This window comes from Megalobrama amblycephala, linkage group LG8 (assembly GCF_018812025.1).
Source record: "Megalobrama amblycephala isolate DHTTF-2021 linkage group LG8, ASM1881202v1, whole genome shotgun sequence".
Classification (NCBI taxonomy): Eukaryota; Metazoa; Chordata; class Actinopteri; order Cypriniformes; family Xenocyprididae; genus Megalobrama; species Megalobrama amblycephala.
Window position 1 is genome coordinate 12,599,958 of NC_063051.1, and position 13,025 is coordinate 12,612,982.

The 13,025-nt window shown below is 36.5% G+C and overlaps 1 protein-coding gene across 2 annotated transcripts in view; it reads left to right on the forward strand.

Annotated features, from left to right (window-relative positions):
- The window catches only part of itpr1a (inositol 1,4,5-trisphosphate receptor, type 1a), a 39,050-nt gene that overhangs the window by 742 nt on the left and 25,283 nt on the right, over positions 1–13,025 (forward strand). For both annotated transcript variants that reach the window (XM_048199375.1, XM_048199376.1), the window contains exons 2-18: positions 1,661–1,769; positions 2,639–2,709; positions 4,639–4,754; positions 5,957–6,043; positions 6,198–6,356; positions 6,486–6,584; positions 8,106–8,189; positions 8,298–8,444; positions 8,541–8,636; positions 8,792–8,836; positions 9,034–9,188; positions 9,275–9,374; positions 9,463–9,623; positions 10,539–10,680; positions 10,778–10,936; positions 11,059–11,231; positions 11,542–11,661. In XM_048199375.1, the coding sequence (XP_048055332.1) occupies positions 1,678–1,769; positions 2,639–2,709; positions 4,639–4,754; positions 5,957–6,043; positions 6,198–6,356; positions 6,486–6,584; positions 8,106–8,189; positions 8,298–8,444; positions 8,541–8,636; positions 8,792–8,836; positions 9,034–9,188; positions 9,275–9,374; positions 9,463–9,623; positions 10,539–10,680; positions 10,778–10,936; positions 11,059–11,231; positions 11,542–11,661 (2,006 nt within the window). In that variant the 5' untranslated portion in view covers positions 1,661–1,677. The remainder of the gene's footprint in view (positions 1–1,660; positions 1,770–2,638; positions 2,710–4,638; positions 4,755–5,956; positions 6,044–6,197; positions 6,357–6,485; positions 6,585–8,105; positions 8,190–8,297; positions 8,445–8,540; positions 8,637–8,791; positions 8,837–9,033; positions 9,189–9,274; positions 9,375–9,462; positions 9,624–10,538; positions 10,681–10,777; positions 10,937–11,058; positions 11,232–11,541; positions 11,662–13,025) is intronic.

The following is a 13,025-nucleotide window of genomic DNA, read 5'->3' on the forward strand; positions in this document are numbered from 1 at the left end:
TGCTTTGCAGTTAGAGCGAAAATTATACATATGCAAATCCTTCCTCCGCACTTCTCTCTCTCTCTCATTCTCTCTGCATATTCACGGTTTGGTTGGCTAATCATTTGCTAATCAAATCTAGTAGTAACAGGAAGAATCTGGTGATGATACAGGCGTCAAATGAGTTACATGGAACTGTTAGTATGCTCACAAACCCAGTTTTTCATTGCCATACAGTAGATTCATTTCTTATCAAATGAGTTATTTCTGTTATGCAGTACATTTCCATGTCCCCATATCTTAATATGTTGGATAAACCACAATTTTTAAACTGAGTATAGGGATGATAGGATAGTATAGTATTTAAAGTCACCATGAAATCAAAATTGACCGTTCTTGTTTTTTAATGGAATATTGCAGTATTTATTACCATGTGCCCTCGTAATCTTTAATCAAAATAAGGTCTCCTCCTTCTTGCATCGACATCTCTGATGATCATTCTCTGATGACGTGTTTAGTGGCGTGAGGGCGGAACAACCTGTCATTCACATGAGATCGCAACAATAGCAAACCACAATCCAATCAATTCCTGATGGACAAAATCAAGTCTTGTCCTACATTTTTTCTTGCTCAAGACGCTGATTCACTCACAAATATGTCACAATAAGGAAAAAAAGATGATCACAACATATGTTTCATGCTTACTTTAATTCTGAAAGTCTGCAGTATCCTTTCAAGAAATGCTTTCTTAAATTAGTATTTGGTGCACTGTGTAACAGGAATGACCCCAGAGTACTGTGAAGAGACCTGCTTGAAGCAAATCAAAGAATGGTCAAAAAAAAAAAAAGTTTATTTTTTTATTCTGGCCACTATTTGTGAAGTATTATTTTATAAAAACAAAAAACAAAAGTACTTTTAGACAATAATTTCAGCTAATTTTTATTTTAATGTAGTCTCTTTATTTATGTCTTCCTATTCATTCCTATTCAAATTTAACTTGCCATGTTTTGTCAGTTGTAAATTTGACACTGAATGTGTGTTTTTAGTATTCCAGTGCACTGGACTTGGGATAGATGTCCAGTCAGTTAAGTTAATAAATAACTTGCCAACTTGAAATTTTCCAGCTTCTTGTTATCGAAACTCAGTGGAGGAATGAGATTTTGTGATTAACTGAATTTTGTACTGAGAATGTGAAAAGGCCCATGCATTATGTAATAATATATATTTATTATGGATTCAGCTTAAAACGTTATTACAAATGAATAAAAGTCCAGCAATCAGTTTTAGAGTCCTCAGCTTTTTTACCTTTCTTCATATCATGGGTTACCAATGAATGAATATTTGATATTTTCAATCACATGTTGTTATTTAGTTCATGCAGTGGGACACTTGTGGTTTTAAGCCAATTATGTTGTCTTTGAAGACATCAGATTGGTTTAGACATCGTTTTTGTGGAAACATTCTGTTTAAAGAGCTCTGCAGAGCTATAAGTGTTCTATTTGAAACTGTTTTGTTTTTGTATTATGTGCTGTTGGGAATGACACTTCTAACCACACATCATATATGCGTTGAATCTACAGTAGATGTCTTTTTATGGTTAGAGCCCCTGTTAGGCTTGTTTGATTAATGATAAACCTGCTAACAGACCCAGTCATGACTCTTTGACCTCTGACCTCTGCAGGTGGTGGAGTGGTTGCCATGGTGGATAAAATGTCAAGTTTTCTACACATTGGGGACGTGTGCTCCCTTTATGCTGAAGGCTCTACCAGTGGCTTCATAAGCACTCTGGGGTGAGTTGATTGACACGGCACATTATGATATAATGGAATGCTTTAAAATCACGTTCATTAAATTTAATGAAAGCACTTTAGCGGATATTATGAGCAGGACATTTTAAATGCATTTGTTCCAAGAGTGATTATTACAGCAAATAAATGATTAACAAGCTGAAGCAGCTGATTTGTTAGAGACCTTTTTCCATTTCCGTTTTTTCCATTAATTCTTCAACATTAAACTCTCTCTGTTTTCCACTGAAAAAAAATCTTAATTTACTGTGGAAGACAAAAGATGTTTAGCCTATTGTACAAGCTTTTCAAAGCATTGTTTTTTTTAGTGAAAAACTACTTAAGGTCATAAGACTTCTAATATAGTCACATGGACCACTTTTATGATACCTTAAAACTTGTTTTTGCATTCTTTTTTTTAAAGCATCTGTTAATTGTAATTGCATGGAAAAACCAATTAATACTAAAATTCCTCCTTTTGTGTTCCTCTGAAGAAACAAACGTAAAACAGGTTTGAAATAACAAGAGGATGAGTTAAAGATGACAGATTTTTCATATTTGGGTGATCTAACCTTTTGAAGATCAAGACGGCGTGAAGTTTGCTGTAGTTGAATGCTAATCTTTGATGTGTAGATAAGAATAACCAGCTGTCAGCAGTTTAACCCTGTTTATGTATGTGTGTGTGTCTGTGTTTTTGGCTGACTGGTCTTGGAATTTGGATTATGTCCAGTAAGCCGCTGCTTTGGGCCAAAAAAGGCTAAATACAGACGGACACTTACAAATGCACACCGTTATTTACTCACTCAAATGCACACAGATGTTCAGACTTATCAAAAGTAAAAACTTCTACAGAATAACACTCTCGTTCGTTTCAGGTTGGTTGATGACCGATGTGTTGTTCAACCAGATGCAGGGGACTTGAACAACCCACCCAAGAAGTTCCGGGGTGAGTTTGTGCGTGCGTGTGTGTGTGGATGTTACGCTGGTTTATTTTCAGCTGAGACAGGAAGTTCAGTTACTTAAGCTTGACTTTGAAATCAAAGGTCACATGATGTACCCTAGAGAAAAGTTTCATGAAAACCACTTAATTTAGCATGTCATTCTGAGGAATAATTATGTATTCCAAAACTTTATTATTGTCAATCAAATCTTTGACCACATAAATCAGTGTAGAACAGTCTGATCTAATTTCCATCGACTTTACTTTGCTGTGGAAATTGTTACCAATACAGAAAGCACAGATCTACTTAGTTAAAGGACTTTATAAATGATTGTACTTCAAAGGCTGCACACAAGATTGTGTGGTTGAGGCTGACTGCCCTTTAAACTCACTCACTCTAAACTCTAATCGCTCAAAATGCATCTGCTGGTGACACTGAGAAGCTACGTCAAGAGTAGGGGTGTGTGTATGTTGAGTACATTTTAACATCGGTGTGTGTACTGGTTTCCATCACTAGTTGGCCACTTAATGTTAAAGGAATAGTTTGTCCTAAAATGTAATTCCTGTCATGATTTACTCATCTTTATGTTTATCAAAAGCCATATGATTTTACATTTTATGTGAAACCTTTGCTTTAAAGGAAGTTCACACAACTCTTCCATACAACAACACCATAATTACTATAAAAATGACATATATATTGCATTAATAAAAATCTTCTGTAACATTTTTTTATTTTTTTTACTGTCACTTATTGACCGCATACTTTTGAACAGCAGTATATTTATAACATGAGGAACTATCCCTATTTATCTACTTCTCTATCAAGCACATGTCTCAATATCACAACCCTGCTGATAAATAATCCGTGCACAGTGTGCTTGAGTCTGTGATGAAGGGAGGAAGAGAAGGAGAGATAATTGTCTGATGGTCAGTGGGCCCCAGTAGAGAGGAATGCGTACTATTTCCTTCAAATATAAACACACACTAAAGCATAATGGAAGCATGTGAAGAGTTCATTTTCTATTGCTATTATTTTTTCATTAATATGTTTGTTTTGTTTGGGTATGCATTGATTTCAAAATTATTAAACTTATGATTTTTCTTCTAGCAGATGATAAATAAGCAAAATAGTATAATTGACTGGGACTGTAGGATGGATCCGAGCAATATCATAGAGGATTTGGTGTATGGAATCTTTAAGCTTAGGACCAGTAAGCAACACCCTGGCAACCACCCATAATACCTTATCATAGTAGCATCAACTTTTCTCTCAGGAAAAATCTAGAAATCTAGAAATCTCCTTTTTTGTAATGGGACACTCTTAAACAACTTGTTTTTATATGAGTGTATGTTCTACATTCCTCAAATGACCCTAGAGCTTTTTGGTGTTTTATCAGCCCAATCTCCAGAAACTAGAAACAGAGACCAGATTCTCTCTCTCTTTCTCTCTCTGTCAGTCTGTCTCTCTCTATCTCTGACTCCCCCTCTCTCCTTATTTGGTAAGACTGGAGTTCTGCTGAAAAAAGAAGTGCATTTTCACTTTTATGTTTAGCACTTTTCTTATCACATTTGAAAGGCAGTCTGTTTTCTGTCTTATTAGGTGCTTCTGAATTTACCCTTATTATTTAATCAAGTCCTGTTAAAAATATTAAAAGGTTTTATGCATCTGATATGATGGACTAGTCCTGTTTTAGCAGTTATGCACATATAAACCACACAGACACTCCATTTACATAATGATTTTCATACTGATTTTCTTCCTTACCATTTATGATCACCTTGTCATCCTCATCAGCAGGTTTTGAAAGCTTTGTGTGCGTCTAAACACAATGTGTTTGTCTGTGTATGTGCTTACAGAAGTAATGAGTGATGCTTGTGTTCTGTTTGTCTGTGCTGGGATGAAATGTGCGTTCCCTCTTTCTCTCTTTGTAGACTGTCTGTTCAGACTGTGTCCCATGAACAGATACTCGGCACAGAAACAGTTCTGGAAAGCTGCCAAACCTGGAGGAAACAGTACCACAGATACTGTTCTGCTCAACAAACTCCATGTGAGTGTGAAGCTTGGCCACGGACATGATCTGTTTGTTTATATCAATTTAGGGAATTCCAATCGCTGCTTTGGAATAACGCTGTTCGTAATTGCTGGTCTAGAATTAGTATCCACACCTCAAATGATTGGCTGATGGCACCACAAGAACTTAAACAATTGCAAACCCTTCAATAATCCTGAGCAGTGGTGTTACAGTCACGATTTTGATTGGATGGAGGCAAATCATCTGAATGCAAGTTTGCAGTCGATTGTAAGAAAGGGGAGGGATTTAAGCAGGCAAAATGATTGGAGAAGCCTGGCATACGTCACCAGAGAGAAATAAAGGGCTGGGGAAAAGTCAATTCCAAAAATGGTAAACTGGTAAACATCTGCTAAAATATCATTAAATTATAAACTAAAATTTGAGCTCTAATCCTTATTAAGAAATAAAAAAACTGATTAAAGATCAGTGGCAACTTCATCATTGTTTGCTATGAGGATGCTCAAAGACAATGTATTAATTTCATTAATGATTTTACATTTTTAAACCAAATTTATCGGATTAATTCATTTTTCGTAGATTACGGTAGCATTAGAAACAAGTTTATCCAAGAATGTAAAACATTCCTTTACAAATAATTTCAAAATCTAATTTGAATTAATGTGCAACCTTCCAGTAGTATTAGGTATATTACTTGCCTATGATACAGATAAAAATAAATCATGCATTTATACTTGCTCTTGAATAACTTAATTGTCAAAATGCTGTGAGCAGTGGAATGTGATTGCATGTGTGAATAAATAACACATAAAATATGTTTTTTATTAAAAGAAAAGAAGGCCTGGAGGGACACACCTCAACCTCCTAGACATCATAGCTTCAGCCTGCAGTTAGTTCATACTCTGCTTATGACCTTATGTAGAAAAGTTGCTAACGAAAGATGTGCTTGTAAATGAAACAGATTGTGAAGAATGCTCTGTGGGCCATCTGAACAATGTTACAAGACATGCCATTAAAAAGTGCACAGTTTGTTTACTACCCAGCAGCTTTTTTTTTGGAGGACAGCTCAGCATGATCACTATATATTTATCAACTTCTCTGAAGCTCCCTCAAATGTTCTGAAGAGCAGTAGAAACTGAATGTGCTCTTGTCACATGGTCCTTTGCAGTTCATGTGTATATTCCTTCTCATTCTTTTTTCTCTCTCACTGTTTTGTTTAGCATGCTGCTGATTTAGAGAAGAAACAAAATGAATCAGAGAACAAAAAGCTTCTAGGAACTGTCATTCAGTATGGCAATGTCATTCAGGTAAATCTCTTACAAACACATGAGTGCAAATATTACTTCAGGTAATATTTAAATTATATATATTATACAGAACATTTATAAGCACTTTAATGTTGCTGTATGCTGAATATTTAGCTGTCAAGTTAATTGTGTATCTGTTCACATATATTTGCAGCTTCTCCATCTGAAGAGTAATAAGTATCTGACGGTAAATAAGCGCTTACCGGCTCTTCTTGAGAAGAATGCCATGCGTGTGACACTGGACGCTGCAGGGAATGAAGGCTCATGGTTCTATATCCAGCCCTTCTATAAGCTCCGCTCTATAGGAGACAATGTATGTCATCAACCTCTGATTTTTTGATTTGTTGTGTAATTTGTTGTGTAATTCCTAATTCTCGCACTTACATAAACACACATTAGAGTTCCACTTATTATGTTTTGTGTGTGTTAATGTGTGATATAGGTGGTCATTGGAGATAAGGTTGTGTTAAACCCTGTCAACGCCGGACAGCCCCTGCATGCCAGTAGCCATCAGCTTGTGGATAATCCAGGATGCAATGAAGTAAAATACACACACACACACACGTTGATGCACCTGTCATTATAACATTCCATAGGGGTAATGATTTTTATACTGTACAAACTGTATATTCTATCCCCTTACACTAAAACCTACCCATCACAGAAAAGTTTCTGCATTTTTACATTTTTAATAAAACATTGTTTAGTATGTTTTTGAACCTTTTTAATTACAAGGACTCAGGAAATGTCCCCATAAACCACTTTTACATTGTAATACCAGTGTAATACCCGTGTCATTATACAAATGTGTGTCCTCATAATCAAAATTGTATCATCATATAAACAAGCACATGCACTCACACAAATTGACAAATGTGGTTAACTGGGACTCTCCATAGGCGTAATGGTTTTTATACAGCACAAACTGTATATTCTATCCCCCTACACTAACCCTACACCTACCAATCACAAAAAACTTTCTGCACTTTATGAATAAAAAAGCACAGTTTAGTATGTTTTTAAGCCATTTGGTTTATGAGGACACAGGAAGTGTCCTCATAAACATTGTAATACCTATGTCATCATTATACACATGTGTGACTTTACATTTGTAAAGTCTTTACATTGTAATACCCTTTACATTGTAATACCTATGTCATCATTATACACATGTGTGACCTCATAATCCACATATGACAGATCTCTCTCTCACACACACAGACTTCAGATATTACTGAATTTGCCATATCTTTTGTTTCTTTTTTTCTCTCTGGCTATTTTAAGAATGGAATACCAGTGTACTGCGTACTGCCTACAGTTTTCTAAAAGTAGTATGCAAATGATAAACATTTCAAACAGTATTTAGACAGCATCACATAAACAGTTGTCACATGACCTCATTCGGTTTCAGGTTTGTGTTTAATTCAGTCAGTGACATCAGGTCATCTAAAAAATAAAACAAATATTTCATAACTTTTGATAGTTTGGGTTAAGATTTTTTTTTAATTGTGGCTGGTATTCTGCACAGTATACTTAGTGCATACTACAGAAATTGTACGTACTGTAGTTGTATCATAGCATGTTATTCCAAACATAACCTCTCTTCCAGGGTTATTATAGTTAACTATATAGACATATAGTAAAAAAAACTAATAAAATTTACAAATACAAATAAAATCTAACTATATAACTATAATATAATAGTAACTATAATAGTATCTCAATTATACTAAAATAACACTGCTCTATTCCAGTGGTTCTCAACCTTTTCAACTCCAAGGCACCAACAACAATATCCAGAAATAACACTTTCAAAATTAGGCTACTCATATAAGACATTGGGAACCCTGGTTCTTCAAAGAAAAAAACAGTTGATGAGGGGGTGAATTAAAATAAAAATATCTTGAGTTTTAGTTGTTTTAGTTTATTTTGATGCTTTATTGTTTTATATACATTTTTTTAAAGTTATTCTTAGGCCTCTTTGGAAGTTGAGGCTCCATAGTGGGCCCCAGTTACCAGGTTGAGAACCACTACTCTATTCCATTATCTTTTTCTCTCTCAGGTGAATTCAGTAAACTGCACCACCAGTTGGAAAATCGTTCTCTTCATGAAATGGAGTGACAACCAGGAGGTTGTCTTGAAAGGAGTATGTTTTATACACATAACTGTAACCTTCACATTTACATACTTTTTTAGGACCTATAATTTACTTTCTTGTCTTTTAATGGCCTTTTAATGAAGTACATGTTATCAGGGTGACGTGGTGAGGCTTTTTCATGCGGAGCAGGAGAAGTTTCTGACGTGCGATGAACACAGAAAAAAGCAGTATGTCTTTTTGCGTACCACTGGACGCCAGTCTGCAACTTCTGCCACTAGTAGCAAAGCACTCTGGGAGGTAGAGGTAAGTTTAGGACTTAGCTTTGTGAATTTGACCAGTTGTTTTTGTGAGTGTTATTGTTGGTTTGGGAACCTGAACAGATGTTTGCATACTTTTCAGGTGGTTCAGCATGATCCCTGTAGAGGCGGAGCCGGTTACTGGAACAGCCTCTTTAGGTTCAAACACTTGGCCACCGGCCATTACCTTGCTGCAGAGGTTAGTCAGAAATATTTCCCAGAATATAAGTTCACACACATACACACATGCAAATAAATCAAACTAGAGTGTCTAGTTAGAAAGCTTGATGTAAGAAAGAGAAGAGAATGTGATTTGCGACATTTATCTAATTGATCTCACCTTATTGTGATCAGGTAAACCCAGACTATGAAGAAGAATGCCTGGAGTCCCGTTCCTCTGTGAGTGTGTGCTTGAGAGTGTGTGTGACTGTGTGTGTCTGTGTTTTTCCCCTTTCATCTTCTGAGCTTCTTCTGAATTGATAGTATGAGCAATTTGAGGGTCTCTTTACCGTATTTCACTCATTTCAACACACATTAGTTGAGCCAAAGCAGTCATCTTGAATGCAGTCACAGTTGATCGATTGTTTCTTTCGCAGCTGGATTCGGAGCAGGAAATGATGCGGGCACGTGCACGTAACCCTCAGGATAAAGTAATATACACACTGGTGTCCGTTCCTGATGGAAATGACATTTCGTCAATCTTTGAGCTTGACCCCACCACTCTGAGAGGCGGAGACTCGCTTGTGCCGAGGTACAGCGAGATTGTGACTTATTGTGACATCTTCTGATTAAGAGCACTTATATTAAACATGTTGTATTTTGGATTGTGTCTGTCAGAAACTCGTATGTAAGGCTCAGGCATCTATGCACCAACACGTGGGTCCACAGCACCAACCAACCAATAGATAAAGAGGAAGAGAAACCAGTCATGCTCAGAGTGAGTGAGCTTCTTTCTATGTATGACTGTAGCATTGGTTTATGGATTCTCTGAAGTGTGTTTCCTCCACTCTATATTTGTGTTTCAGATAGGAACGTCTCCTCTGAAAGAAGATAAAGAGGCTTTTGCTATAGTGCCAGTGTCTCCGGCTGAGGTTCGGGATCTGGATTTTGCTAATGATGCTAGTAAAGTGTTAGCTTCCATCGCAGCCAAACTGGAGAAGGGCACCATCACCCAAAATGAGAGGAGGTAGAGGTTACATTCATCTATTCATCCGTGCATCCAAATCCATCTTCAACCATTTATTCATCTTTTCATTCATTCATCCATCCATCTGTCCATTTGCCCTTATTCTACCCACCCATCCATTTGCCCTTTTTTTGTTCTTTCTTCCTTCATCCATCCGTCTGTCTGTCTGTCTGTCCTTCCTTCCTTCAACCATCCAGTCATCCATACATTCATTCATCCATCTGTCTTTCTCTGTCCTTCCATCATTTCTTCAACCATTTCTTCATCTTTTCATTCATCCTTTTATCCATGTGATGTTTCCATCCATCAGTTCCCATCTTTTTGTTCTTTCTTCCTTCATCCATTCATCCGCCGTCTGTTTGTCCATTAATTTATTCATTCATCCATCTGTTTGTCCATCTGTCCTTCCTTCCTTCGACTATTTTATTTTTCAATCATCCATCCATCCGTCCATCCCATTTGTCTGTCTGTCCATCTGTCTGTCCTTCATTCCTTCAACCATGCAGTCATCCAATAGGTCATCCATTCATTCATCCATCCATCTGTGCTCTTTTCCATCCATCCATCCATCCATCCATCCATCCATCCACCTTTCTTTAGTTTTCTTTTTCATTTGTTTTTTCTTTCTTCCTCTATCCATGTATCCATTAGTCCATCCATCAATCAGTCCATCCACCCATCCATCCATCCATCCATCCATCCATCCATCCATCCATCCATCTCACCTTTCTTTCCATTTCATTCCTTCCTTCTTTTCTTCATTCATCTATCAATACCTTCACCCACCTACCCATCTGAGCATCTTTCTGACCATCTTATGTTTTTTTTTTTTATCCAATTCATTTTTATGCTCTTTTTTTAACCTGGTCACACATACAAAAACACATTGTCTGCCAATCACTCTCTCACACACAGGTCAGTGACAAAGCTACTTGAGGATCTGGTGTATTTTGTGGTGGACATTCCCAGTTGTGCTCAGGATGTGCTGGAGATCACAGTCAACAAACCCAATAGAGAGCGGCAGAAACTCATGAGAGAGCAGAACATACTCAAACAGGTACATACTGTCTCACTTGTAGGGTTTAGTTTTAAAACATCTCACTAACATTCCTTTTTAATGACCTTTCAATTCATCTTGTGCTGTGATTGGCCAGATATTCAAGCTGCTGCAGGCCCCATTCACTGACAGTGGGGATGGCCCTATGCTGCGACTTGAGGAGCTTGCAGACCAACGGCACGCACCCTTTCGTCACATATGTCGGCTCTGCTACAGGGTCCTACGTCACTCACAGCAGGACTATCGCAAAAATCAGGTAAAACTGCTGTGAAACAAAATAAATGCAAACTAAATTACACTAATATAGCTAAAATTCACTCACAACCCCTTGTACTATATATTGTACTATGTATTCTCTCTCTCACTATTTGTCTTTAGGAGTACATAGCAAAGCAGTTCCGCTTCATGCAGAAGCAGATAGGATATGATGTGCTTGCTGAAGACACTATCACAGCCCTGCTGCACAACAATAGGAAGCTTCTAGAGAAACACATCACTGCAGCTGAGATAGACACCTTCGTCAGCCTGGTCCGCAAGAACAGAGAGCCCAGGTGTGCAAAAATAGATCTGCATAAATGTTCTTGGTCATTTACATGTATTCATTTAGCAGACCCTTTCATCTATAGCTACAAACAAATGAGAAATGTTATGATGTAAGTGATTCATCTTAATACAATCCAGTACGGAGATGTTGGCGAGACTAAGTGAAAGTGAAATAGATGTTTTAAAGTAGGTTTAGGAGTAGAGTAGAAGTGTAGTGAGTTGTGTCTTCAGATGTTTCTTAATGAATGATTTGAACTACATTTGTAATAGTTTTGTGTCTTATCCTGAATCACTGAGTTGTGTCCCTTGTGTCTCTAGATTTCTGGACTACTTGTCAGATCTATGTGTGTCGATGAATAAATCCATCCCTGTCACTCAAGAACTCATCTGTAATGCTGTGCTGGACCCAGCCAATGCAGACATCCTTATCGAAACCAAGTACAACACCTACACTGACTATTATTCTATGTGCATGTTTAGGACAAAATACACTGTTGTTTAAATGTTTGGGGTCAGTAAGATTTTTTTTAAAATCAGAAATGAAGACTTTTATTATTATTATTATTATTATTATTATTATTGATTGTTACGAAAACATTCTATTTCAAATAAATAGTGTGGTTACACTTTGTTTGAAGGTGACATAGTTACATTGTAATTACTCAAATAAGTACTAAGTAATATTAATTAACTATATGTACTTACTATTGAGTTATAGTTAGGGTTATGGTTTGGTTTAGGGTAAGTTACTTGTTATTACTATAGTAAGTACATGTAGTAACGTGTAACTACATCACTTTAAAATAAAGTGTTACCAATACTGTTCTTTTGAATTTTCTATTTATCAAAGAATTATGAAAAAATATATCACAGTTTCCACAAAAATATTAAGCAGTGCAATGTTTTCAACATTGATAAAAATAAGAAACATTTTTGAGCACCGATTCAGAATATTAGATTGATTTCTGAAGGATCATGTGACACTTAAAGGTGCCCTAGAACTTTTTTTTAAAAGAATTATATGTCTAAGGTGTCCCCTGAATGTGTCTGTGAAGTTTCAGCTCAAAATACCCCATAGATTTTTTTAATTCATTTTTTTAACTGCCTATTTTTGGGCATCATTATAAATGAGCCGATTCAGGGCTAACGGCTAATGCTACACTGCTGGAGAGATTTATAAAGAAAGTTGTGTTTATGCATTATACAGACTGCAAGTGTTTAATAATGAAAATAGCGACGACTCTTTTGTCTCCGTGAATACAGTAAGAAACGATGGTAACTTTAACCACATTTAACAGTACATTAGCAACATGCTAACGAAACATTTAGAAAGACAATTTACAAATATCACTACAAATAGCATGGATCATGTCAGTTATTATTGTTCCATCTGCCATTTTTCGCTGTTGTTCTTGCTTGCTTACCTAGTCTGTTGATTCACCTGTGCAGATCCAGACGTTACTGGCTGCCCTTGTCTAATGCCTTTCATAATGTTGGGAACATGGGCTGGCATATGCAAATATTGGGGCGTACACCCTGACTGTTATGTAACTGAACTCTTGTTATTTGACTATGCCAAGATAAATTGAATTTTTCATTCGAGGGCACCTTTAAAAAAGACTTGAACAGTAGTGTAGAAGAACAGTTAAAAGACTGGTAAAATTTAGCAAGCGCTTTATCAAACAGGCAGTTCTATTATTGAGTGCAAATAAAAACATCTAGACTGAATCAAACCAGAAAATGTAATGAAATTTATGAGGAGAAAAAATAGTTAATGTGGTCAATAAGTATGACGATCTGTG